We start from the raw sequence: 27,308 nt of genomic DNA on the forward strand, positions 1-27,308 counted from the left end.
TGTTCTATGGAGAAGGGAAGGAAGCAATCTGAAGGGGCAGATACCAGCAGCATCTTCCTAGAGGCCAGCACCTCCCTGGATGGTCAGGGATGGCCACGTAGGTTTAGATTACAGACTTCTCGGGAAATCCCTGGCGGTCCAGTGGTTAGGACTCCACTTCCACTGAGGGGGGGGCCCGGGTTCTATCCCTGGTCGGGGAACTAAGATCCCGCAAGCTGCGAGGCAAAAATAAATACATAAGTAAATTTTAAAAATTAGATTACAGAGCTGTCTACCCGTCTCCCGCGTGTAGTGCCAGGGCGAGGTGACAGCGACGTGGCGCCTCCCCCGGCAGGGGTGATCACATCTCTGCAGCATCTTGCAGGTGCTTCCGCCGTGGTGCAATTACAGCTGACGTCCCACACTATGACTCGCCCATCCAAGAAGATGGAGAGCAGCCGCTGACACACGTACAGGGGCAAGGAGGTTTCCTTTTTCTTTAGATTGGAGCTGTTGAGGCAGGGATATCGCTACAAACAATAGGAGAGTGAAAAGGAACACAGTTCTTAAAATAATGAGGGTAGGGTTTGCTGTATTTCAGAATCATTTGTTCATCACGGCCCTTCCGCGTCCCCCAGGCAGCAATGCCGTCTCCTCGGCAAGCACTGCGTCCCAGCTCCCTCCTGAGTGTGAGCTCAGGCATCCTGGAGGAAGCACCTCCAAGGTCTGCAGAGATGCCTGACTGTGGACAGCTGGGCTCCTTGAAGAAGGTGTCAACGCTTATGAGCAACATACATCGAGACCTTTGCTTTCTCTATACGGTTTGTTCTAGAGCTAAGGGCAGTGGGGAGGGGGAGCAGAGAAAAAGAACAGGGATGGGGACTTCCCTGGTGGTGCAGTGGTTAAGAATCCGCCTGCCAGTGCAGGGGACATGGGTTCGAGCCCTGGTCCGGGAAGATCCCATATGCCGCGGAGCAACTAAGCCCACGCGCCACAACTACAGAGCCTGCACTCTAGGGCCCGAGAGACACAACTACTGAGCCCACGCGCCACAACTACTGAAGCCCGCTCGCTTAGAGCCTGTGCTCCGCAACAAGAGAAGCCACCGCAGTGAGAAGCCCATGCACCGCAACGAAGACCCAACACAGCCAAAAATAAATAAATAAATAAATTTATAGGGAAAAAAAAAAGAAAGAACAGGGATGGTGTATGAGGAAGTAAAGAGTAAGCCTTCAGCAAACACAAATTTAAGATACCGGGGAAAATGGGTCTACAGGTACGTATTGTCAATGTAATTAATAAGTGCAGGGAGTACTTTGGGGCACAGGAAACTTTGAGTTAAGAGGAAAAAGCGACTGCCCTTTTCAAGTTAAACTTAAGTCAATTCATAGGGGAAGGAGGTGTCCAGGGGCTTCTGAGCGAGGGTCGGGTCACGGATGCACCTGGTGAGCAGTTCTATCAGTGGAGCCGCTCAGGGCAGCCAACATGGCAGCATGTGTTCCAAAAGATGACGCCAAATCTGGGCCATGGGGAGGGGCTATCGTCACAACAGCCATCCAGCCCATCGGCCTCGCTTTGCTCCAATTCCCCACCCACTCTTCCCAAGTATTTCAATCCTGGGAAGGAAGTGCCTTCCAGTCACTGGAAAAGGATATTCCCCTGGAACGTAATGGCTCTGACTCCTGCCCTAGGCCTGTGGGGCTGAGTACTGTGAGTTGGCCTCCAAGGGTCTAAGTGTCTCTAGACAAGACAAGTGTCTCCGGACAAGAAAGGGTGTCAGGATTGGTGAGAGCAAAGGAAGAGCCCAGCCCATGGAACATTCGCTAAGAGACAGCCAGTCCGGGCAGTCTCTGGGTCACCTGGTGGCTGGTCTCACTGCTGTGACCTTGCTCGCCACTCTTTCAAACTTCTACATTCACAACTAGACCCCCAGATGTCCCATCCACAATTCTACGTAGTTAAGTGACAACATGCACACACACAATCAACAGCTTTGCCTCTAAGAATGATGAAGTTTTCATATAAACCACAGAATATATTTAATTCAAATTAAACATGAAACTAGAATAATGTTCGGTCCTTATCAAGTAGCAATTACATTGTTTAAAAAAAAAAAAAAAAAAGAACAGTACATTTCCGTCTACATTCTGGCAGTCCAACAAGGCCAAGGCAATCCAGTTTGCTGAGGTGACGGATCCAGCAGTCACCACCGATGCTTGTGGTTCTGAGGGGGTCGGGGAGACACAGACCATACTTCATACAAAATGATTCCGTAGCACGTCCGAAGGAGAGGAACCTCCCTTGTGATATATAAGAACGGAAGTCCAAGTAGCAGGAAGCAGGTGACTTGCGTAATGGATGTACTTTATTAAATAGATAGTTAACGCATTGCTTTGTATTCATTCCAAATTGCTGATGGCGCTGCCTGCATTAACAGCAGTGACAAAAGCTTCCTACACATGCCTTGGCAATGATACTCTTTCCACTGCAGGTATTTCTTTTTTCTTTCTTTCTTTAAAAAAAAATTTTTTTTTTTTTTTTTTTTTTTTTGGCATGATTCTTTCCCACGTAAAGAAAGCCAACTTCTTCAAGACACAGGTCATTCAGCTTTAAGTGTCAGCCTCGGCTCTCTCCTCAGGCTGTGAGAAGGCCATGTCCTGCATGGTGAGGCCTTCTTTCTCCCTCCACTGAAAGCTTCTCGCTGTTTGGTCTGCGAAGATTAACGTCTGCCTGCCCCTGCTCCACTCGCCAGGCTGGAAGGGGTCAAGGGCAGGGGGTGGCTTTCTTCACAGGGCGGTACTTTCTGTATCATTGTCCATATCCAACAGAATGCGGCCGGGCAGGTCTTTGCTGGCTGAGTCTGAATGCGTTTCAGGAAAGATGCTGCGAAGCGGTTCTGAAACCCTAGAATTGGCGTCTGGACAAAAACACGAGGAGACACGGTATCAATGCGTGGTAACACCCAAGAGGCCACCCGAGGAGAGGAGAAGCTGGAAAGTCTGAGAGTCAGCCCATGCACGCACACGCCCTTACTAGAGGCACCATCAGCCCTGAGAAGTTGAGTCAAGCCTTTGACACCCCAGGGGCACCCAGCCACGCGGCACAGCCCCACCTCCTGGCTCTGGTGGTCCTTTCTGTGAGCACACGGCAGACCTCAGAGATGCAACCCTGGAAAGGATTTGCTTGCTGTGACTGAGGAGAGGAAACCTGATTCCTACCAGTGTCTCTAACACATTCATTGAAATCTCCTGACAACATCTGGGCTGCAGGAATAGCTGAGCTTCACTGGGAAAAGTTCCCTCCTCCGAGGCTGGTGAGTGTCCTCCTGTTATTAATGCTATGCCCTCAACCTCGGCACTAGTGACATTTGGGGCCGGATCACTCCGGGCTGTGGGGCTGTCCTGTGCACTGGAGGATGTTTAGTAGCAGCTCTGCCCTCAACCCACTAGATGCCGATGGCACACAGCTCTCTTTCCCACAGTGTGACAACTAAAGATGTCTCCAGACGCTGCCAAATGTCCCTGGGGTGGGAGGGGGGAACAATCACCCCTGGCTGCAATCACTGCAGTGGGGCACCAAATCTCCTACAAATATTAATTTTCTCATCTACTTCTAATATTGGGCTGGCCAAAAAGTTCGTTCGGGTTCTTCTGTTAACATGGAAAAACCCAAACGAACTTTTTGGCCAACCCAATACTTATATACCTCCAATTCCTTTTTCACATCTTATTATCTTGGCTGGAACTCCTTCAGCAAGACTGTAAATACACGGTCCTCGAGCCATCATCCCTCGCTCCCATGCTCACAAGACACCTTAACCAATCACAGCCCTCTTCCTAGTGAGCCGGTGAGCCTCAGATTCCTTCATTCATAAACAAATACTTCCTGGGCACCTCCCACATTCTACCTGTGAGGACACAACAGTGAACAAGCCAGACACAGATTTAATGAAGCCTACAGCCAAGTGGGGGAGACAGGCCCTTCTGTCTTGAAGAATTTGTTTCTCTGGTGGATGTGAGTTCTAGCAAATGATGAGCCTTGTTAGGGATTTTGGGGCTGGTGGAAGAGAGAAGGGAGACGTTCAGATTTGTGGTAGTTTCACTTTGCCAGGTTAGAGCTAGTCATGTAGGGAGCAGGGAGGGAGGGAGGGAGAGTGGGAGGTGGGTGTGCTGGGGTTTCCCTGTTATGCTTAAGAGTTGCTTTTCTGTACTTGCTGTGGTGCAGTTACACCGTGTCTGCCCTCGCTGGGAGCTGCTTTCGGCAGTACTTCTGTTTTACCTGCTCCTCCCCCACAAAGACAGAGCTGGCAAATGCAGGTGCACCCTGGGAGGCTCACTGCTTGGAGACTGGTTCCTGAGCCGACACGTGCCCACAGCTCTGAGCTGCGAGATCCACTTACTTCCTGGGGCGTCCCTTTACTCTCAGTGACTCCTGGGTTGGAAGGCCCATCCCTCGAGGTTTCCTACGCACCACAACCCAGAGAAACGTCTAGATTTATGAAGGTGCCAAGGTGTCAAAGAGTTCAGGTGCTGGATGTCATTTCAGACAATTCAGGTCTTATAAATGTAAAACCAACTGAATGGTGCTGAATTGCACTGTCTAATGGTACAGTCAAGGGTGGTCTATGTGCACAGAATACAGGCTGTCTCAGATTTGTCCTCAGCAGAATGAAAGTCAATGAGGGCAGGGACCGTGTCTGTCTTGCTTACGGTGTGTCCCTAGTGCCCAGAACAGTGACTGGTTAATAGCAGACGTTAAATAAATGTTGTGGTTCTCTGTCTGTCTGTCTGGCTAGACGGATGGAAGATGGATAGATAAAAAGTCATCCAAAAAAAAAAAGTCATCCAATCATCTTTCCAAAGAGTCTAGACCAACCATCTTTCCAATCCTCTTTTCCGATAGCCTCATGTAAAGAAGTAGCCACGTCTTGAAGACAACACTGATACAAGAAATCCACTGTAAATTCAACCCCTTTACCATTATCCTAACTCAACAAGACAGATGATACAATCAGCCAGTGTCTCTTCTTGGCCCAAAGACTTTACAAGGAACCATGGAACTGGCATGCATGATGCAAAGGGAGTGTACATACTAGTTAGATTTCTACTTATTAATACCTATATTTACATGCAAACTTAACACCTATCAGCCACAGACCCTTTTCGGAGGACAAACTTGCTATCTTTCTTCTTCTCCTTTTTTCTTTTTTTTTTACTTCACAAATAAATAATTTCTGGATTTGTACTTTTCTGAATTTCTCTAGCTATCTATGATGAACACACATTACTTACATACTTAGAAAAAAACTTTCTGGCTATAGATTTACACAAGGCATCATTTTTCATTATATGCATTCCATAAAGGGCTGGTCTTTGAGCATACTGCTTGGAGCTAAGTTCATATGAAAGATATTAGATTAAAAAAGAAAAAAAAACCCACAAAAACACAAACCAGAAAGCAGAGCAAGAGGCCCAGGTCACAGCCTCCGCTCACAGGCAGAATGCCATGTGATTCACCACTGCTCTGCGGCTCTGACTAATGTATCCTGGTTCCTTCCTTTTTTGAGCATCTTTATCCAGGAGTGGACCCTCCAAGGGTGGGAACTGGCATTCTACAATTTAGAGTATGGTCCTAGAAAGTTTGTCACTTCGACAATTTTGAATATGTGCTTTAGGTTGTAAACCTTCCCTTCAGAAAGGCCAAGGTTATTCTGATAGCCACTTTGACAGGTAACAGATCCAAATACTTCGTTGAAATCAAACATTTCAGGCACGGCTGCAGGGTGAATCAGCCCCCTCCTGATCATTAAATCCTCCTCTAAACTGCAGTCTGAGGGAATGACTTCCCTGAAGTCCTCAACAGTTTTCTAGGGCTGTGAGAGGCTTACTCGTCTCTGAGACACTGAGTCAACTTTTTATTATTTCAGTCAAAGGAGAGATTCTGTTCCAGTCTCACTGGATGTTAATCTTGACATGGTTCTGACATCTACTTATTAAAAATAAAGTGCAAGTAGAAGCAGAAGCCACTTAAATGCCCAACTATGAGCAATAATACATCTGCTTAATGAAATATTATGCAGTCATTGAAAAACTACATTATAACATGGGAAAGAGCATGTGATGTAAAGTAAAATAGAACCGCAAAATCAAAATCTGTATATGCCAAATAATTATGATTGTGCATCCCCTTGCCTTTTAGAAAAAAAAAAAAACTACAAGGAAAAAATAAAATATGAATAGTGGACTTTTTCAATTATGGAAGGGTGATTTCTTATTGTTTCTAATTCCCCAATTTGTTTTAGTATCATATTTATTTTTTTAAAATGCATTACTTTCATGATATAAAAGGAGTTTAATTTTAAAAAGCAAAGGCTGTGAGAACCAACAAAGTGCCAAGTGTCTGATGACTACTATTGTGACTCGTTCTACCACCGTACAGTGGACAAATGACTCACTAAATTAATCTCAGGCTCACTAAATTAAGAACATCTTCTACTCCAGAGCACTGTCTTTTTAACCCACCACCAAGTGGCACATCAGGATAAAAATATGGATGCCTGGGCTCCAGACCTCCTGCGTCTGTGTCCCGGCATGAGTTTTTAAAATGGTGACATACGAATCTAATACCTAACTCTGTATTATCTTTTTTTTTCTCCATAAAAATGATAATAAATAGCTACCATTTACTTAGACCCCCTGTATATTAAGAACCGTACGATGCTTTTCTTATTTTATCTACTGTAATCCCTTTGAAAGTTATTCTCACAAATGTCACCATTTTACAGATCAACCAGGTTGTGCGGTGCCATTGTTACACAGAGTGAGCTGAAATTTTAATTCAGGCTTGTCTGATTCTAGTGTGTGCTCTTTCCACTACCCCTCAAGCCTGCCCAGTACAGAAAAGACTGGAAGTTAAAGAGGTAACAAGCCCAGCCTGGTGATGACGTGTTGCATGTCCGTGAACACGCTTAGTATTCAGAGTACTTGGCAGCAAGCATGAACAAAGCCAGCCTCCTTTAACACATGCACTATTAGTAGGGGTGCAAGCAGGCAGGGTTAGAGTGACCGGTTAATATCAGGCATTAGTGCACAAATATGATCATCAAGTAGCAAAAATGCTTTGGCCAATCAGGTGCCTTTTCCTTACCATTAAATATTCCAATTTCAGTTCCTACTGAATATGGCAGGTCATACATCTAAATTATTTAATAAAATGTTAAATTAGAACACTCTTGGCTAAAATCTATTACTTTAAAAACAGCAAGATGTAAACTCTTTTCCTGGCAAAGCTAAAATCCTACTGCTTTCTTTTACTTTCTTTCTTTCTTTTTCCTACTGCTTTCTAGAGTAACAAATTAGGAAGAGATTCAAAATGACAGCAGAATCCCTCCTTTCTCTGGTGCTGGTGCTGAGCTGCCACAAATTGGGTGTCAAACCTGTTTAGCAGCAGTAATCGCCCCCAAGAGTTTATCTTAATCCCCAGGCCTTAATTCAGTTTTTAAGATGAAATGCTCTAAATGAATAACCTGTTTTCAGGAATTTGTCTGTCTAGAGTTTTCCAAGTGAAAACATGATGTCATAGTAAAGGACTACCTGTCTAGGGAAGTTACATTTTTTTCTTCTTGAAATACCCAATGGCTCTATCCAAGATCGGTTAATAGCAGCATGAACAACACGAGCATATGTATAAATTCTAAATGCTGGCCTTTTGTGTACACCTAATGGCAATCCAGGGGATTTTAAGAAATAAAAAATTAATTCTGTAATACAAAGATAATGGTGGTGACCTGTAATTTCTTGAGTAAGGAGAATTCGAAGTGCAGATTGGTTTTAAAATATTTAGATAATATCCTAAGGAAAAGTATTTATAATATCAAATTTCACTTATCTGACAATTGTCAAAGTACAGAGCACTGCAGTGTTATAGCAGATCAATAAAATAAGCTTCTTTAATAAATACACCCCAGGTAAAAATGGTATTAAAGAACAGACATAATTCTGGTCTGTAGTCTTTCATCTAAATACAAGGGAAGATCTGGGAATAAAATTCTGATGTGTCACAAGTACTGAAGTGTTAAAAGGCTCAGCCTTAATTAGGGTTTAGTCATTTCACTCTGTGATTTTCACACCCAACTGGGCAACCACAGACTTTTGGGTTCATCACCTAGGAGTCAGGAAGGCGGAATCACGCCTCTGTGCCCTCCTCTGTGTTGTAAAGATCGCATTCTTGTTTTCCCCTTCTGGTATCTACAGAAAGTCTTCCTCAGACCAAAGATGTGAAAACGCTGGCTAAGTAGTCCACTGAAGGCTTAAGGCTCAGATCAGCTGATTAGAGCAGTAACGAGAGCCTTATTCCGTCTAAGTGTGGACCTAAAGGCAAAATTCAGATGAGCCTCACAGTACCTTTCAAAAAGCTCATATGGTTTAAGAAAGCAAAATATAAGCATGCCAGAATGCAAAGAAATTTAGTGTGGGATCTTTGGAGGAAGATTTTTTTTTGGGGGTGGGGCGCGGGGGTCCTGAGAAATTCAAACACCAAATTAAGAAGCTCCATGCAGTTAACTTGCACTTACGAGATAAAATTAAAAATTAAAGCTCAAGACACAAGGGACGCAATTTTTCGTGCTAACTGCACCCGAGACCTCTTTGGTTGGATGCTGATGAGCCAATCAATGACAGGGAAATCACGCTGAAAAGAGCAGAATGCTTGTGAAAGGCTTACCAAAAAGAAAGGAGACATTTCTTAGTATCTTATCTGAGCGGCTTGAAATCGGGCTCGCAATCTACTGACATCTACCTCTTGAATTCGAAGCATTGCAGCTCAAAGTGCTTCTGATAAAAACAAAAGTGATGTCTAGAGAATGGATGGCAGGGGTCAGACGGCTGCTCCTGAGCACAAAGTCAAAAGCACGTATGCAAAACACCGCTAAGCAGGAGCATTTGGAGCTGCAGGAAGCTGCTTGGGGTGGTTACAGACCTTAGTCCTGGAAACCTTCCCCACCTGTGAGGGCACTAGGAAGGGCATCTATTGGGAAACAAACAAACAAACCAATGTGGCTTTGTCTTTTTAAACATAAAAGCTGAAGTGTCATCAGAAAAAAGTTAACAATTTATAACACACACAAATCACGCATTATATTCCTGAAAAAAAAAAAAGTTATCAAAAGAAACTATCAAAATAGTCGGTTAACCCTCATCATCTAGGGTACCAGTGTGGGGTGTATCCTTTGCTCATTTTCAGCAGAGATGTCATTCAGTACGCTTGGAGGGCCCAGAGGTATATTTCAGCTACTTCTCTAAAAATGGCTCCACTTAGGAAAATTTAAAACTAGGCTGTTCTAAGAAATGATTCAAAGCTCCTAATTACCATTTTAAGAAAACACATTAAAAAAAAATCTATCCATCTCATCTTTAAATCAAATAGTAAATTAGAGCACTTGGGATGGAAATTTTTAAAAGAATCATAATTAAAGAAAATGGTCATGTTCTAGACTGTCTATAAAAAAAATACCCCATTAGGTAGGTAAAATCTGTACAACCACCAATACCCAAAACAGATTTCCACGGAACTATGAGGAAATCTTGATTCTTCTGCCCTTTGCCACTAGAGGCTGGCACTCTCATATGATCGTGTCCCAAATCTCCCTTCCCAGAGCATCCAATTTGGCACAAATCACGTTTTTTAAGATTATACCTGAAATGCTTCACTTTCTATGAATATTTTTACTCTTAAAAGGAAAATAAGCATTTTAATGAGGAATTCACTAAGAGATGGATGTCATGCTCAAGTTGTACAATACCTTCCACCTGGATTATTAGGTTATTATACCTAGAAAAATGTAAATGTAGATGGCTCTTAAACACATAGTGAACCTATACATCAGGGGTTGGCAAGCTTCAAGGGCGAAGTAGTAACCTTGAAGGCTCTGGAAGTATATGACCTCTGAAAGGATTACACAACTTTGCTGTTTTAGCACAATAGCCAGAAAGAATATGTCAACAAATGGGCGTGGTTGTGTTTCAATAAAACTTTATTTATAAAAACAAGCTGAGGGCCAGATCTGGCCTGCGTGGTAGTTTGCCAACCCCTGATATAAACGGAGGCCTAAATGAAGGGGAGCAGTAAAAAGTGAGGTAGAGTGGACGGGGGAAATGTCTGAACCCACTTGCCACTTACCCGTGACTATTTTGGAGGAGGTGGGAGCTGCGATGCTGAGGCTGCCATCCCCGGCGGGGTGGGCGCCAGGAGGATGAGGGGGTGGGGGCACGCTGGGCCGGTTCCTCGGCTTTGGTACTGGTCTCGGTCTCGGCAAGGTTCCAGCGTGTGGCTGCGCAGTCTCGGGGTTACTCACCACCTGGCTGGGGTTCTGTTTTCCTAGGGGCGGAGTGCTGGGGGGCGTCGGCGTCTGGGGAGGGGTGTGGGGGGACTGCTCGAGTCCGGGCTCACTGGGCGGGGCCCCAGGGGCCGGCGGGCCCTGGCTGCCTGGCTTGGCGAGCGCTGGTGGTGGTGTGGCCTGCGTGGGGGGCTGCGGCGGTGGGTGGTTGGGGGCTTGGATCGGAGACAGGCTGCTGGAGTATCTCCGGGGTGCGGAGAGCTGCGAGGTGGTGCAGGGCTGGCCAGGGGCCTGGCCGGGCGGCTGAGTCGGGGGAGAAGGGCTTCGGGTGGACGGCTTTGGTGACAGGCTGGGTGGATGTTGAGATGTTCCTGGAGAACTCTGGCCCCCGGGATGGCCAGGAGGAGGGTTTCCAGGTTTCGGGGGTGCTGGAGCAGGTTTTTTAACAGCTGCACAAAGGAAAAACACGTCTCAGGAAGTGCAGCACGGTGATGGCCAACGGCCCCTGGACCGGGCACCGAGGTTGATCTCACCGTGTAAGCCAGCTGAGATCAGTGCCCACGCCCACTCCCAATACCATGCCAGCTGGTGGCACCTCACCACCGTGGTCCTCCTCCCCCAAACCCACAGTCTTAGTCTAACCATGAAAAAAGCATCTGACAAACACAAATTGAGAGACTGTCTTTAAAATGCCAGTACTCCCCAGAACTGTCAAGGCCATGAGAAAACAAGGGAAGACTGAGAAATTGTCACAGGCCAGAGGAGAGTAAGGAGACGTGATGACTAAATGCCCTGTGCTCTTCTGGCTGGGGGCCAGCAGGGGTCGGAAGATGGCTGTTAGAGGAAAGACCGGTGACATTTGAACAAAATGAGTTTGTTTAGTACTAATGTACCAACGTTGGTTTCTTAGCCGTGATAAATGTACTGTGGTGATGTAAGATGTTAACAGAGGAAAGTGGGTCAGGGGTATATGAGAACTCCAGACTATCTTTGCAACTTTCCCATAAATCTAAAATTATTCCAAAATAAAAAGGTTCTTTTTTAAAAGTACATTATACACATACAGGTCTTTACAGACCTGTCATTTTAAAAGTTGAATAATTAGAAAACTCAGTTAATGGAGGCCGCCCCGCCTACATGGAGTCTCTGCTCAGAGCCCACTCAACAGCCCACTGGTCAGCGACCTTCTCTCATGAGAAGAGACACAGAGAAGCAAGAGCAGCTAAGCGTGGGGCGGGGGAACCCCTAAGCACGGCTGGTCTGCCTGTACATGACCATGGACCCCTTGCTCTAAGCCATCTTCTCCTAGAGGACTTGATTTTTTTTTTATAACAGAAATTCTATGAATTCCAGAATCATCTGTGCTAATAGATATATTCTAGATAAAAGTACAAATCTGGATGATCGCCTTAGATTCAGCTCTAAGGAGAGCTGAATCACATCAGCCTCCTCCCTACACCAGCTGAGATCAGCGTCACTGGCGGGTGGGAATTTGGTACCGAGGATGGTAAGGTAGGTAGAAAAAGCAAGTCTGGAGACTGGTTTTGGGCCGAGAGGGTTGGGTGGAAAGGAGAGACTTTAGCATATTTCAAGTTCTGCTGAGATCTTACTAATCGCCTAAGGAAGGGAGAGGGAAACGAAGGGAAGAAATGAACATGTATCACTCACCTAACACATGACCAGCACCAAGTTGGGCCCTTTACATAGATTGTCTCATTTAAGTCTCACAAGCACACCGCAAAACAGGCATTGTTATATCCATTTCACGGTGAAGAAAACCAAGGCTCAGAGAGGTCAAGTGTTTGTAAAAGGTCACACAGCCAGTACGGAGCAGAACAGAGGCTCACACCATGCCCTGTGGACTCCTTGGACTCTTTTTTCCCTCTTCCTCCTTCCTGCACTGCCTGGCTTCCTGCTCATAGGGGCCAGGATTCAGGAATGAAAAGAGTATAAAGTCTACTCTATTGGCCTAGAACTTCTGATCCCAGAACTGGGAAGACCTTTTCCCACAGAAACAACCAACCAGCTGACAAAGGAATCTGGAATATTAGCCGCACTCTGGTTATCATAAGCAACTTGAAAAGAAAAATTTCTAGCTCTCTGTTCTAAGCAATATTAATTATAAATTCATATTGAATAAAAGATCATTCCTGACATTTAAGGGAGCAGAGGGAATTAGAAGAGGAAGCATGAGAGTAGCGTGATAAGGCTCAAGTCCCACACTGGCCACGTCCAACGTGGCGGCCAGGCTGGGAGAAAGGCAGGCCTTGTCTAAGCCCACCATGAAGGTGCTGGGAGGCTGAGCCAGGGTGGGGGATGGCACACAAAGGATCAAACTCTTCCTGAGATCTATAATTGCAGGAAAAAGGAAGCAGGAAAGACTCCGAATGGGGCTACGAAGGAACCTCAATCTGAAAGCAGGGCTCTACCTGGAATCCAGGTAGAAAAGACCTAATTTCCCTTGAGCACCAGTTGGGATACAGATGAAGGTGGTGGTGGCTCAGAGGAAAGCCTTCTTAAGATTTTTCAATAGCAAAACTGTTATTTATTCTACTTCCCCAGTCCTGGTTAAAGAGGAGATATTAAAGTGATATGGACTCAGAAATATATCCTTTGCCCATTTTTCAATTGGGTTATCTGTTTTTTTTTGCTATTGAATTGTATGAGTTTCTTATATATGTTGGATATTAACCCCCTAACTTGACTGTGGTAATTATTTCACAATGTATACATATATTAAGTCATCACATTGTATTGTACATCTTCAAAGAAAATGCAACATGGGATTCTGGATTGATACTGGGACAGAAAGAAAACTTTACTGGAAAAACTCGGAAATCTGGTCAAAGCCTGAAGTTTAGCTAATAATGTTGTATCAGTGTTAATTTCCTGATTTCAGTAGTTGTTCTGTGAGATAGCAAAATTAAGAGAGGCTCAGTGAAGACTATACGGGCATTTTCTATACTATCTTTGCAACTTTCCTTTAAGTCTAAAATTCTATAAAATTCAAAAAATTTTAAAATATATATGTCATTTTATATTGAAGATTATCCATCCTCCGATAAATGCAGTTGGGAGTTAAGACAGGGCACCATGGTTCACATGGAATTTAATTGGCTTTAGAAGCATTTTCAGTAAATCATGTCCCTTTCTAGACCAGAGTTTCTCAACCTCAGCAGTAATGACATGTTGGGCTAGATAGTTCTTTGTTGCTGGGGGCTGTCCTGCACATTGTAGGAGGTTTACCAGCATCTCGGGCCTCCACCCACTAGATGCCAATACCACATCCCTCCCTGCCTGTGACAACCAAAAACGTCTGGGGACATTGCCAAATGTCCCAGATGGTGGGGGACAGCTAAATCATCCCAAGTTGTTCTAGATCTAAGAGGCACTTGGAGCTCTCAGACCACACATATTTGAGTGCCCTCTCTGTGACAGGCACAGGACAAGGGCTAGGAATACTGGAGTGCATGAGACAGGTAAAATCCCAGCTCTTTAAGAGCTACTAGGGGAGACTGGCAATACGCTAAAAAACAAATTTAAAAATTTCAGATGGAGGAAAAGGCTCTGAGAGAAATAGAGTGATGTGACAGAGAATAATTTATGTGAGTGGTGGGGTTGGCAGGTGGTCATCAGTTCAGACTGGGTGGTCAAGGAGGGTTCACCAGGGAAGTACTCTTTGAGCTGAGACCTGAATGATGGAGGAAACATGTGTGGAGCAGAATAGAGAGAACAGAAATAAATCCATGCCTATACAGTCAGTTGATCTTCGGCAGGGTACCAAGAATACACAATGGGGAAAGGATAGTTTCTTCAACAAATGATGCTGGGAAAACTGGATATCCACATGCAAAAGAATGAAATTGGACCCTTATCTTACACAATACACAAAAGTCAACTCAAAATGGGTTAAACATAGGACCTGAAAGTGTAAAACTCCTTGAAGAAAACACAGGGGGAAAGCTTCATAACATTTGTGTTGGCAGTGATTTCATGGATATGACCCCAAAAGCACAGGCAACAAAACAAAAATAGATGTGTGGGATTACATCAAACTAATAAGCTTTGGTACAATCAACAAAGGAAACAACAGAATGAAAAGGCAACCTACAGAATGGGAGAAAATATTTTCAAACCATGTATATGATAAGGTGTTAATTTCCAAAATATATAAAGAACTCCTATAGCTCAATAGCAAAGAAATGAATAACCTGATTTTTAAAAAAAAGATTAAAAAATATTTATTTATTTATTTGGCTGCACTGGATCTTAGTTGTGGCACACAGGGATCTTCATTGCTGCATGCGAGATCTTCGTTGTGGCATGCGGGATCTTTAGTTGCGACATGCAAAGTCTTAGTTGTGGCATGTGGAATCTAGTTCCCTGACCAGGGATTGAACCCAGGCCCCCTGCATTGGGAGCACAGAGTCTTTAGCCACTGGACCACCAGGGAAGTCTCACGAACAACCTGATTTTAAAGTGGCCTAAAGGGACTTCCCTGGTGGTGCACTGGTTAAGAATCCACCTGCCAACGCAGGGGACACGGATTTGAGCCCTGGTCCAGGAAGATCCCACATGCCGCGTAACAGCTAAGTGCGTGTGCCACAACTACTGAGCCTGCGCCCTAGAGCCCGTGAGCCACAACTACTGAGCACACGTGCCACAACTACTGAAGCCTGCGTGCCTAGAGCTCGTGCTCCACAACAAGAGAAGCCACTGCAGTGAGAAGGCCTCACACCACAACAAAGAGTGGCCCCTGCTCACCATAACTAGAGAAAGCCCACGCGCAGCAACGAAGACCCAACACAGCCAAAAATAAATAAATAAATAAAATAAAATGGACTAAAGACTTGAATAGACATTTCTCTAAAGATGACATAAAAATGGCCATCAGGCATATAAAAAGGTGCTCAACATCACTAACAATCAGGAAAATGCAAATCAAACCCAAAAACGACATATTACCTCACATCTGTTAGAATGGCTAATATAAAAAAAAAGACAGCACGTGCTGGTGAGAATACGGAGAAACTGGAACTCCCATACACTATTTGTGGGAATGTAAATTGGTACAGCCATTATGGAAAACAGTATGGAGGCTCCTAAAAAAAATTTAAAATAGAACTACCATATTGATTCAAGAATCCCATTTCTGGGTATTTATCCAAAAGAACTGAAATCAGGATCCTGAAGAGAATATTTGCACATCCATGGTCACTGAAGCATCATTATCCACAATAGCCAAGACATGGAAACAACCTATATGCCCACTGACAGATGACTGGATTAAAAAAATGTGGTATCTATATAAAATGTAATATTATTTAGCCTTAAAAAGGAAGGAAATTCTGTCATATATAACAACATGGACAAACCTTAAAGACATTATACTAAGTGAAATAAGCCAGTCACAAAAGGACAAATACTGCACGATTCCACTTACATGAAGTATCTAAAATAGTCAAACTCTTAGAATCAGAGAGTGGAATGGGAGTTGCCAGGGGCTGGGGGTATAGAGTAGAGATGGGGAGTGATGGAGAGCTGGTATTCAATAGGCATAAGGTTTCAATTATGTCAGGTAGCTTTACATCATTGTGCCTAGAGTACAATACTATATTGTACACTTAAGAGTACAGTACTGGATACTGTACACAAATATTTAAGAGGGTAGATCTCATGTTGTGTTCTTACCCCGATAAAATAAAAAAGAAGGAACCATGTGAAGATGTGGGACAGAATGTTCTGTAAGAGAACATGTGTGGAAGCTCTAAAGAGGGAATAAGGTTAGTGCACTGAGGAGCAGAGCGCAGACCAGCGAGGCTGACATGAGTGAGGGGGCAGGGGAAGAGCTGGGCTCAGAGGCGGCCCGGCCAGACCACGTGGCCAGGCCACGTAGGGTACGTGGTGGGAGGTCTGCATGGAAGGCACTGGAGAGCTTCAGCCAGGATGACACGCTCTGCTTTGTGTTTTAAAGCCACCCCCTGCTGGAGGGCATTATGCTGAGTGAAATAAGTCAGACAGAAAGACAAATCCTATGTGATATCATTTATGTGTGGAATCTAAAAAATACAACAAACTAGTGGATAAAACAGAAAAGAAGCAGACTCACAGATACAGGGAATGTACTAGTGGTTACCAGTGGGGAGAGGGTAGAGGGAAGGAGCAAGATAGGAGTAGGGAAAAAAAGGAGGGGTTATTATGGGATTACATGTAATCATTTGTGTGAAACTTTTGAAAATTGTAAAGCACTATAGAATTTAAAGAATCCTTCATTCAACTAAAAAAAAAAGAAAGAAAGAAAAAAAAGCCATTTCCCCGGCTGCTGGGTGGGGGACCACGAGGGCACAGGTAGTAGCAGTTCAGATTACATGTGAATAGGGAACTAGAAGGCCCTGATCCCAATCCAGAGGGTGCGAGTGTTCCCAGACTCACGAAGCCTGGCTGGGACAGAGGCCAGGCCGTGGCAGTTCCAAAGCAGAGCGAGGGCTTGGAGCACCAGATTCCTGGAAAACGGGGGGCGTTTCTGCAGAAATGACTGTTCGTTAAGCTTTGTAGCTTGAACATATTCTTAAACGTCTGCTTTCCTGCTCCCCATTTTTCCATCTCCCTTTAATGATTCTTTTCCTTAACGACTGGTTTTTCTGCTTGCCGTTTTATAACAGACGTGGAACCATCGGAACAAGTTTCTCAACCTGACCCCTGCACCGACCCAGGAAGGTTTGCACATCCCTCCCCAAGGGCGCGCGGAGTAAAGGTGGTGACTTACCTCGGCGCACCGTGTGAGGGCTCGGGCCGGCGGAATTGTGCGTAGGGCCCACGGCGAGCTGATGGGAGCCGGCAGTGGCCTGGGCCTGGCTTTGGCCGGGGGCCGCCTGACTGCTGTTTCTCCCGGGTGCAGGTGCAGCCGCAGGATCCTTGGGCTTTGGAGGGCTAAGGGGAGCAGAAGCCAAGTTAGACGTCAGGCACTCCCAGCTAGAAAAGCTGAACATGCTGTAAAATATCAGATTCCAGCTAGAGTTTTCACTGCAGCGGCCAAGGAGGTGATCTGAAATTTTAAATAGCTCACTCTGGGTTTGGGAAGCTAATATTTGGTGCCACACAGGACCACAGATTTTATGAGATTCATGGCATCAGACTATCTTCCAACTACTTTGCCACTTAAATATCATGACATAGGCCATTTCAAGTTCTAGTGTGCTTGTACTTAAATTGGGCAATATTTAAAAACATGAAAGGGTTTTTGGACTTCAAAATAATGCGATTTTTGTCATATACATTGCACAAAACTAAGTAAATGCAATAGCAAAATACTAACACTACTCTAAATTACAAAGTGCTCAACTATTATCAATAATTTGGACTTCAGGAAACAGAAACTCTGAGAGGCTAAGTGATTGCTCAGGGTCCAGAGTTGGTTAATACTGGGGTAGGGATCAGAACTCAGGCTTCCTAATTCCTGGCTCAGAACTTTTTATACTGAACTTTATAGCTACAGTTTGTCAAGGTCACCAAAGAGTAAATGGCATTAGTGAGATGTACACAAAAATATCTACAGAGCAAAAGAAACAAAGAGCAAATTGATAACTGACATTCTATTTGTCCTTCTGCAGTGAAGACTAATTATTGTCTTAAATAATATATTTAGCCTTGATTAAACAAATTGAACGCTACAGGTAAATGAAAATGTGTAAGAGTTTGCTAAGACTTTTTTTCTCCAAGAAAAAGATTTAAGCCTAAACGAATACACGTGCGGTAGCAGTTACGGAAAGACCAACGTGGAGCTTACGACGTGCACGTGAAGCACTAGGGAGTTTGAAGCCTTAGATATTTTTAACCAAAAAAGTGAATTTCCTCAAATTATGCTGGTAGAAAGGTATTCAGGAATGCACAAAGTCCTCAGAGTTCAGCTACGAGGATTTAACGAGATTCCCATCTCCTAAGCAGCTAGCTTCACACGGCACGAGGCACTCTCCCTCCACCCAAAGAAGAAGAGGTGAGGGAGTTCTCCCAAGGCACAGTCACCTCTGGGCAGAAAAAAAGTACACGATTAACAGGCCATCCTTGTTTTATCATTTATTTTACTTTATATATAATCATTTAGTGCCTTATAGGTGGCCAAGGTAGACCAAATGCAATAAAAATGTTAGCACGTACTAGAGGGGCTCATCTTTTACAGCAGCTGCCTGTTCTGAACGACCCGAGATACCACCTGAAGTGGCCTCTGGTGGTCATCTGCCTGGGTCAGAGTGGAGAACTGAATTTGTGCAAATTAAATAAAGGTCTCAACTTCAAAGGTATCTTTCCTTAAAGTTGCTATATATTCTTAGTCCACTCCAGGTGGTTAATCAAAAGGTGAAGCAACAAAAGAGCTTTTTAAGAAAACCTATCATCACATTTTCTATCTTGTACTCGTGTATCACCTGCCCTACAAGACTGAAAGCCAGGGGGTTGGGGGGATGCTCAGTATAGCAGAGACAGCACATATTATTCAGTACTCAGTTATTCAGTAAATCTGATTGGATGGATGGATGGATGGATGAATGGTGGATAAATGGATGGACGGATGAATGAATGGATGAGTGAGTGAATGCCAGGAATATAATAACTTCACTAACTTGTTGCATTCAAATGTTTACTAGTTAGCATACTGAATGACAACAAGCAAATGGTACACGAAAAACGAGTACACACCAAACAGGTAAGAGAGGCTTATAAGACTGCTAGACACCTATCGGCTTCTGGCTTCCAGCCCCAAAGCAGTATGGTAAAGAATGCAAACAAATGTTGCTTTCTTTTGAAAACAGGAAAGGAAGCAAGCAATTTGCAGTCTTTTTTTCCATCCTTTGCCAACCGGAGGAGTGAAGGCAAAGCTGGTTCACTCCGTGCCTAGTGATCCTTGGGGCATGGAGGCCATGCCCACAGGCCAGCGCCTGCAAGAAGGCTGGGGTGTCTGGCACCCACTGCCAGCAGATGCTGGCCTCCTTACCTGCTGTCGCCCGGGCTGGGCCCCTGCTCCAGTATGCCCGCAGAGGAGGGGACAGTCCCACCCCCTGTGCTGCTTTCGGCCCTAGAGCTCTGGGGAGGGGGCTCTGGGCCTGCTGGAGCCAAGGTGCTGCCATCTGTGGGCGGGAGTGGCGGGTGGAAAGCAGGGCATATGTGCTTTCTATTTAGGGTGCCACCCCGCCGGTGAGCCTGGAAGTCCATAAGCTTCACACCAAAGCTACACAGAGAGAAGAAACAGTCAACAACACACCACGCAAGCCGACTACTGACACAGAAGCCCATCGGTCCTCGCGTGTAAAACCCCACACGCAGGGACAGCCACCCAAGTTGCCCAGCATGCAACGAAGCGGCAAGGACCAGATTAATGGTCACTCCTGTTACCCAGGCAAGCAACTCAAGTGCGCTTTAAACGTGGACCTGGCCTTTCTCAAAGTGGGCATGAGCAGCTGAAAGCAAACGGGCAGGCTTCATCTTGAGTAAGCGACATCATGCTTGTGTTTTTATTTCCACAGTACGATGTACAAGGCGATTATCTCGAACCTGTGTGTTTGGGCATCAGGGTGGAAGCTGAGTGCAGAAGTGCCACCAGTGGCAACGTAAGGCTGTCACATCGCACTGCCTCTTAAGCTGAGATGTACGAACACTGGTCTATGCGTATGCAAAGAATGTATCTGAGAGGATGTGTAGGATTGGAAAGATAGTTGCTTTGGGGAAGGGGATGGTGGTTGGAGGACAGGTTAGAAGGGATATTCACTTTTCACTGAAGCCCACTGGTGTATGAACTTTAACACGTTTCTCCAGTTTGAAAAATAAAAAGACACATGGCTCCCTGAGCTTGTGGCTACTGGGTCAGTTGGCGGGGGGAATCCATCCAGGAAGATGTCTAAGAACTGTTTATTGTGTGCTAACTAGACCCATAACATTCCATTTTGTAACTTAAAATGCATAAAGGCTAATTCTGTGGAGGACAGAGTTTGTCATCAGGAAGCACTTCCGAATGTGGGAATGTGGGTTCAGAGAAGTGACAGAATAGAAAAGTAAAGCTTTTTCCTTTGCTATGGGTTTAAAAAAAAAAAGGCAAAATAAAAAACAGACCACACTATAAGATTGGGCAATTAGAATAAGAGCTTGTTGTTTAGTTTTCATGTAAAACTATTTTCAGTAACATTATTGCATGTATGCGAGAAAAGCACATGACTTCTAACTCAGCATTATTGGTGAACCCAGTGGCACTTCAGCACACATGTCAGATAGATTGGCATCTGAAGGCAAAAATCACAAATAGCCTTAATAACCTTTGAAAATCCCACAAATCACCCAAGGAGCCTAGTAATAGAGACTAGTACTGTCTCTCACTAAGTCCAACACAGACTTTTTTTTTGATTCCAGAATTGGCAAAAACTGAGGTTTCTATGGTTGGCTTCCAATGAGGGGCCAGGTTATATACTAAGAATATATGTCTTCAAACACCAACTCGCACATGTCACTGCGAGAGGTAGGTTGTTCTCACATTCACTCCTGGACAGACGTCCACAATATTTAACTTTTTTTTTCTTTTTCTCTCTTTTTCCCCAATCAAGTACATTTAGGTGAATCTGTAACATGTGTGTGATGCTACTGGGTAGGGCTTATCAGAGACCACCAAGTAAAGCTTGAATGCGTCAGGGATGATTGTTAACTGACAAGCTACACACCTACTTTGGGGTCAGAGTAATGTTTGGAATGGACTAAAGCAGAATTCCTGAAACTAGCTGGACTCTTAACAGGCCTGGGTGCAGGCCACTCCCCAGTGGCAAGTCCACTGAGGCAGGACCAGGGACGGTGGGTCCACCGACTCCTCTCTGAGCCATCTATCGCCGGTGTGAAAGTCAATAGCTCTGCACACACCTCTCCTTCTTCACCAGGTCCCCCTCCATCACCGCCATGCTGGCAGGCCGCTTCCTCTCCAGGGTCCCCGAGTCGACAGAGTCATTTCCAGTGTGGGATGAGTGATTGGAATTTGGGGTGGTGAGAGGTACGAATGCTTCTGAGACATTAAATTCCACCTCTGCCAGAAGAAAGAAACAAGTGTATATGAGACACAGGGCACAGGGGTTGAGGGAGCTTGAGAACACCCCACTGGAATAGGAGCCTCATTCTTCCATCCACAAGCCCTCCCTATTTCACAGGTGGAAGCCCCGGGCACTCTCACCTTCTTAAAGGACAGTTTACCAAACCAGGGTGGCGGGTAAAATAAGAAAACCAGAAATAGGGGAGGGGGTATGATTCAGAATCCAAGTCACACAACTCCCCTGCTTTCTTTTTTTGTTAAAAAAAAAATCATGGAATACAGAAGAGGAATGTGAGCATGGGTTATACTTATTTGAATCATAAAAAAATAAGATATTTACAGCTTGATATTAAATAGAAATAAAAGGCAACATCAATTCCATACTGCCCATAGCAGATTTTGAAGACTCATTTTCTCAAAGGAAATCTTGGACAGAATGACAATATTCATTCACCCATCACACATTTACCGCGCAACCTTACATGAGTGGGGCGTGATTCTTGATGGCGGACGTCAGTGGTAAAGAAAAGGTGAGCGCGTCCTGGCCTCATGGAGCTTACACGCCAGAGGCTGACAACAGGGCTGCTCTGGGCAAAGCTGGGGTGGGAGGTCCAGACTCCCAGCACTTGCCCAACCAGTACCCGCGAGGGGAGCCACGGAACCTCTGAGGATCCCTGCATATTCAGTGTCACCTCTTCTATAAAGCAATCCCTGGCACTTTGTGCCCAGCATGAGTTGTCAACTCATTCCCCATCCATCTTCCTTCTAATGTGCCATGTGTTACAATTTCTCTGAGGATAAAGCCTCCTTCTCCAGTGACCAAGTTCCTCCAGGGAAGACAGCATGTCTTACCAGCAAACATATGCGCCTAGTGAGTGTTCAGTATACACTGCCTGAATGAATGACTCTATGTTAAGTGAAACAAAGTGAAATACACAATAATGTGGTTATTGCTTTGTCAAAATATGAAGAAACGTGAAAAAGTGAAGCCAATTATATAATCATGAAGGGATTACTGAAGTATCTGCTTCTTTAAAAAGATTTTTTATACTGTTGTTGTATATTATTGTGCTTTTGGAGCCAATGAACTCGGAGCGGCAGTTACCTTCAGGGAAGAACCAGTTGGCATGCTGAATGATGGGTTCAATGACAGCAACCACGTGGACGGATGTGGCCGCTGCCATTTCGGCTAGCGTTCTGCAAAGGAAGTTCACAAAGTTAAAACACCTCCCCGGGCAGCCCCTGATTTCTGCAGGTTGAGTCAGGGCAATTCAATTTTTTATATCTAAAGGATAAAACATTTAAGTACGAATGCAAAAATTAAATCCACAAGGCCCTGGCCTAGGGGGTGTGTGGCAGTGATGACCCAGGAAGAAAAATTGCCCTGACTCGGCTGTCACTTCTTAGTCTGTGTTGTGATAACAACTAGGCGTAAGTCAGTGACCAACAGTGTGTCAAAATGCTGGTTTTCAGTTGTTTGGGGACAGGGTTGCATTTACCCACTGGCACAGTCCTGCCCCTGGGAGTCATCTTCTAAGTCTCCAGATCACCACAAAGCCATTCTGCCTAGAATGCAGCCAAGCGTATGCAGTGTTTCAGGGTGCCTCTGATCATCAGAAGACCTGGGCCCCCGCATTTACACATATTATTAAGGATGTCACGCACGTATGTGGACTGGTCCCAAGATGCATGTTCAGAAGTTGACTGTGTCCGAATGCCCAGGGCCCACAAGGAAGAAAATAAAGAAGAATCGTTGTTCCTGCTGTTGAAGGGCTCATGTCCAGTTCAGAGTCAGAACACGGGAAAGCAGACAAGCTGCAAGGGCCTGACATTTACTGAGCACCTACCATGTTCAGAGCCTCAGATTCCTCCCTGCATTTAATTTTTACAACATGGGGACTATTCTGAGGCCTTATAAATGAAGACACTGAATCCCTGATAGGCTGGATCCCACACCTGACTGCTCCAAACCTATCTCCTCCCTCATTTTATCACTCTGACCTCTCTTTCCACTGGGGAGAACATTTTCACCCCAATTTCCAACCAGGTGAAAGTTCTAGCTCCTTTTAAATTCCAGCTTAAAATGCCAGCTCTGCCTGTAAATTACCCTCCCCACCTGTTCACACTTCCCTCTGCCCATCTGGATTCTGATGCCTCTTGTACCTTAGAACCTTAGAACCTTAGAACTGGGGAGGAACGGTCCACTCGTGTTCTTTGCAAAGTTTTCTTCTTGAGGAGGTACTGTTTGTCTATTGATTTCAAGACCTTTTTATATATCTGGATATTTTTGGAGGAACTCCTGGTTTGTGAATTGCCATTTATTTAAGGAGCTTTCTGACTTACAGAAGTTTCTAGCTGTTATAGAGCTAAATCTTTTTGTTTCCAGAACTGATTTTATGTTTATAAAATTTGTTTATATCCCAAAAGCTAATAAATATTTACCTGCCATGTTTATGTTTATTTATTTATTTTTTAACCTGCCATATTTATGACATCACTCTTTATATTTACCTCTTTGGTCTTCCTGGAATTTATTTGCTATAAGATGTGACGTGCTATGTAGTTAGCTTTTATATCCACTTATCTTTCATTTGCTTTATGACATTGGATCTCTGTAAAGAATCTTATAAATACTTTCTGAAACAAGAGTGAGCATATATGAGAGAGTGAATGAGTTAAAGATAGAAAGATTTTGATTCAGAAAGTCCCTGCATTTTTTGATGGAAATTTGAACCGCTCATGATTTTACAAAGCTGAACAGCAGTGACGGGGGGCAGGGAAGGGTGGTGAAGCTTAAGGACAGACTCTGTGGGCCCCACCGTTTCCCTGCTGTGCAACCTTAAGCAAATGATTCGTCCTCTCTAAGCCTCAGCATCCTCATCTGCAAAAGTGAGGACAAAAGCACCAACTCCGAAAGGTAACTTGTGAGGATTAAATGGATCATCATAATGCCACCAAACAGAGCAGACAACAACGTGAGTGGTTTCCCAGACGCTTTCTAGCTGACCTCCCCGATCCCTCTCCTCCAGTCCATCTACAGCTCTCAGTGCCAACAAATTATCTTTCTAAATGCAATTTGATCAAGTCATTCTTCTGCTGAGAAATTCTGATGCTCCCTTCCCCCCATGACCCGTAAAATAAGTTCCTAACATCTCAGCAAGATACGTGAGGCCCTTCCTAACCCGGCTCCAGCTCCATAAACCTCAGCCACAGCCTCATGGCCCCTGTGCTCCAGGCCCTTTCACACCCGCCGTGTGGGGCTCATTCAGGTCCCACGCGTGGGAAACCATTCATCCTTCAGCCCCTCAAGTGCCATCGCCTCCTGAACTTCTCAACCTGAGCTGTGTTCCTCCTTTATAACGTCTGTGATACACAGACGTGTATGCGGAGCTTAGCACTGCACTATAGCCGTCCACCTGCCTGGCTGCCCAGGACTGGGGCCCCTTGAGCACTGGGACAAGGTCTCCTACACCTTTGTGTGACCAGCGTCTGGGACAGGACCCAGCTCACAGCGGTGCTCCGAGAAAGTCAGCTAAAGGGAAAGATCAACTTCAGAAGTGAGTTACATTTCTATTGTTCCCATCAGGTGGAAAGAAGTTAAAATAATAGAATATGGGAAATGATTACTCACCCTTCATTTTTGGCCCATAACAAGTTAGGGCCTAACACGATTGCAATGTTGCTGGGAGTCATTTTATTAATGTCACTGGTCTGAGCAAGCTTTGCAAGGAACTTGATTAAATACCTATGGAACAAAAAGAGAAGGGGGAGAGCATCTACTCTGAAATATTTGGAGGAATAGTATCTCCCTGTCCGGGTGCGCTCAGCCCCAGACTGCTCAGGTGCTAAATGCAGGCTGTTAAATGACAAAATCCAAATCGGGCTCGGGTTAAGCGTGTGTTCTTTGTTTCAGGGAACAGATAGTTTAGGGCTTGAAAGGCGAAAACAGATCAAACGTAAACCTCAAAGATTCGATCTCTATATGCTGTGTGTTTCTAATCCGTTTCTCCTTTATGCCCTAATCTATCTACCCCGAAATAGATTATACTATGATTAACAATGGGATCAATGTTTTTAATACAAACATAATAAAAAAATAGAAGTATAGGTATATTGCTTAAAAGAAACTGTATTTGAAAATGCTTTAGGCAGTAGTTATGAAGATATCCAATCTATCATATAGATATACTCTCTTATGTACAAGAACAGCACTATAAAAGCAAAAAATTAAGGACAACCCAACTATCTACCAATAGGGGGTTGATTAAATAAATTACAACATATCCACACAGTGGAGTACTATGCAGTCATAAAAAAGTAAGAGGTACTGGTATGGACAAACCTACAGGATGTATATTAAGCAAAGAAGGCAAGGAGGAGAATGATGTATGTAATATACATTGCCATTTGGTTTTTAAAAAAAGTGAAAGCTGTGAGAGAAAGAAATGTTTGTACATATGTATGTGTATATATATATATTTGATTCTATATGTATCAACTCTTGCTGACAGGATATATAAGAAACTGAAAACATAGGTTGTGTCTCAGGAGAGGAAGTAGGGTGGCTGGGAGAGAGGAAGAGGAGAGAGATTTTTTCCACTGTAAATCTTTGAACTATGAACCATGGGAATGTCCTCCCTATTCAACAAACAATTAGTAAAAATTATAATGAGTAAATTAAACAAACATAAAAGGCTAAATCCCAAAGTAAAAGAACTGTAATTCTGTTTCTACCGTAAGACACTAAATAGGCTAAGAGTATCTGCAATTCCAAGCTGGGTGTGTTAAATGAGTCAAATAAGGAATATTATAAATATCAATGCACTCATAAGGCAAAATTGAGAGTTAAGATATTAAAAGAGAATGTTTAGCTTAGCTTAGTGACAGGACCTAAGACTGAAATTAACGGTCAAGTGACATACCAGAAATTTCACCAGTAAAGTATGTCATTTTGGACCAAATCCTCTCACAACATTTTCTTTGGTTTTAAATGACTTTATTACCTGGGGCTACCTTTTACCCTTCTCTCTATGCTTCTGCAAAGTTATATTTTAAGGGAAAATATTTTAAAGGGAAGATAGAGGTTAAATCCTAGAAATTTATTCCATGGTAAAATTTCCCAAAAACATAGTCATTCCATAAACTAATACATAATCTGCATTTCTTGAAATTTTATTTAGTAGGATGATTTGTGCTCCGCTTAAAATAAATTATGTACCATATATGAAAGATATTACAGAAAGTACAGCTATTGTTTAATTTTTGCCTTTTAGATACTGGACAATTTAGACTCCAAATCCAACATATTGTCAGTCAACCTTTCCACAAGAATTTTTTTCCCCCAATAGCCGCAGCGATAAAATGATCAGGCGACCTACCTATTAATGCCAGACACAATCAATGTGCTTCAGATGCATCACAGTAATATACATCAAATCCCGTTCCCGGCAAACCCGAGTTACCCTCCAGAGCATTTTTTTTGATATGCCAAACATGCTTGAATTAAATGGCCTCTCTGCTGTGGAGTAAACCATTCTTCACTGTAGCTTGGTGGCTTAATTTGCAGGGTGCCAATCGTACATACCTAAAGTTAACGAAATTTTGTGGCGGCAACTTCTGACATGTTCTCCATAAATCCTGAAGCTTTTTGTCTTGATCTTGTACACTGAGAAAAAAAATTTATTCATAACCATTTATTAGTACTCATTTTAGGAACACCTGTGTTCATCTGCTGTATTAACAGCAATGCCTCTACTGACAGAGAAAGCACAGCTGGAAAACAGCACAGCGGGAGTCCCCTGGTGGTCTAGTGGATCAGATTTGGCACTTTCACCGCCGTGGCCCGGGTTCAAGCCTTGGTCAGGGAACTGAGATCCCATAAGCTGCATGGTGCAGCCAAAATTAAAAAGATAAATAAATAAAAATTTCTTAAAAAGCCCATTT

The 27,308-nt window shown here is 44.1% G+C and overlaps 1 protein-coding gene across 8 annotated transcripts in view; it reads right to left on the reverse strand.

Moving 5' to 3' along the window:
- Positions 1–2,497: 2,497 nt before the first annotated feature.
- Positions 2,498–27,308, reverse strand: part of ARHGAP17 (Rho GTPase activating protein 17) — a 91,336-nt gene continuing 66,525 nt past the window's right edge. For 2 of the 8 annotated variants that reach the window (XM_036825099.1, XM_036825102.1), the window contains 8 exons: positions 26,950–27,030; positions 24,997–25,110; positions 22,471–22,562; positions 21,203–21,362; positions 19,299–19,532; positions 17,079–17,242; positions 10,156–10,761; positions 2,498–2,896 (listed from right to left, as the gene is read on the reverse strand). In XM_036825099.1, coding sequence (XP_036680994.1) covers positions 2,766–2,896; positions 10,156–10,761; positions 17,079–17,242; positions 19,299–19,532; positions 21,203–21,362; positions 22,471–22,562; positions 24,997–25,110; positions 26,950–27,030 — 1,582 coding nt within the window. In that variant the 3' untranslated portion in view covers positions 2,498–2,765. Of the gene's footprint in view, positions 2,897–7,125; positions 7,175–8,700; positions 9,004–10,155; positions 10,762–17,078; positions 17,243–19,298; positions 19,533–21,202; positions 21,363–22,470; positions 22,563–24,996; positions 25,111–26,949; positions 27,031–27,308 lie in introns of all 8 variants that reach the window. The other 6 variants (XR_005016418.1, XR_005016416.1, XR_005016417.1 and 3 more) reach the window with 6 other exon arrangements.

Source organism: Balaenoptera musculus, chromosome 15, assembly GCF_009873245.2.
Source record: "Balaenoptera musculus isolate JJ_BM4_2016_0621 chromosome 15, mBalMus1.pri.v3, whole genome shotgun sequence".
NCBI lineage: Eukaryota > Metazoa > Chordata > Mammalia > Artiodactyla > Balaenopteridae > Balaenoptera > Balaenoptera musculus.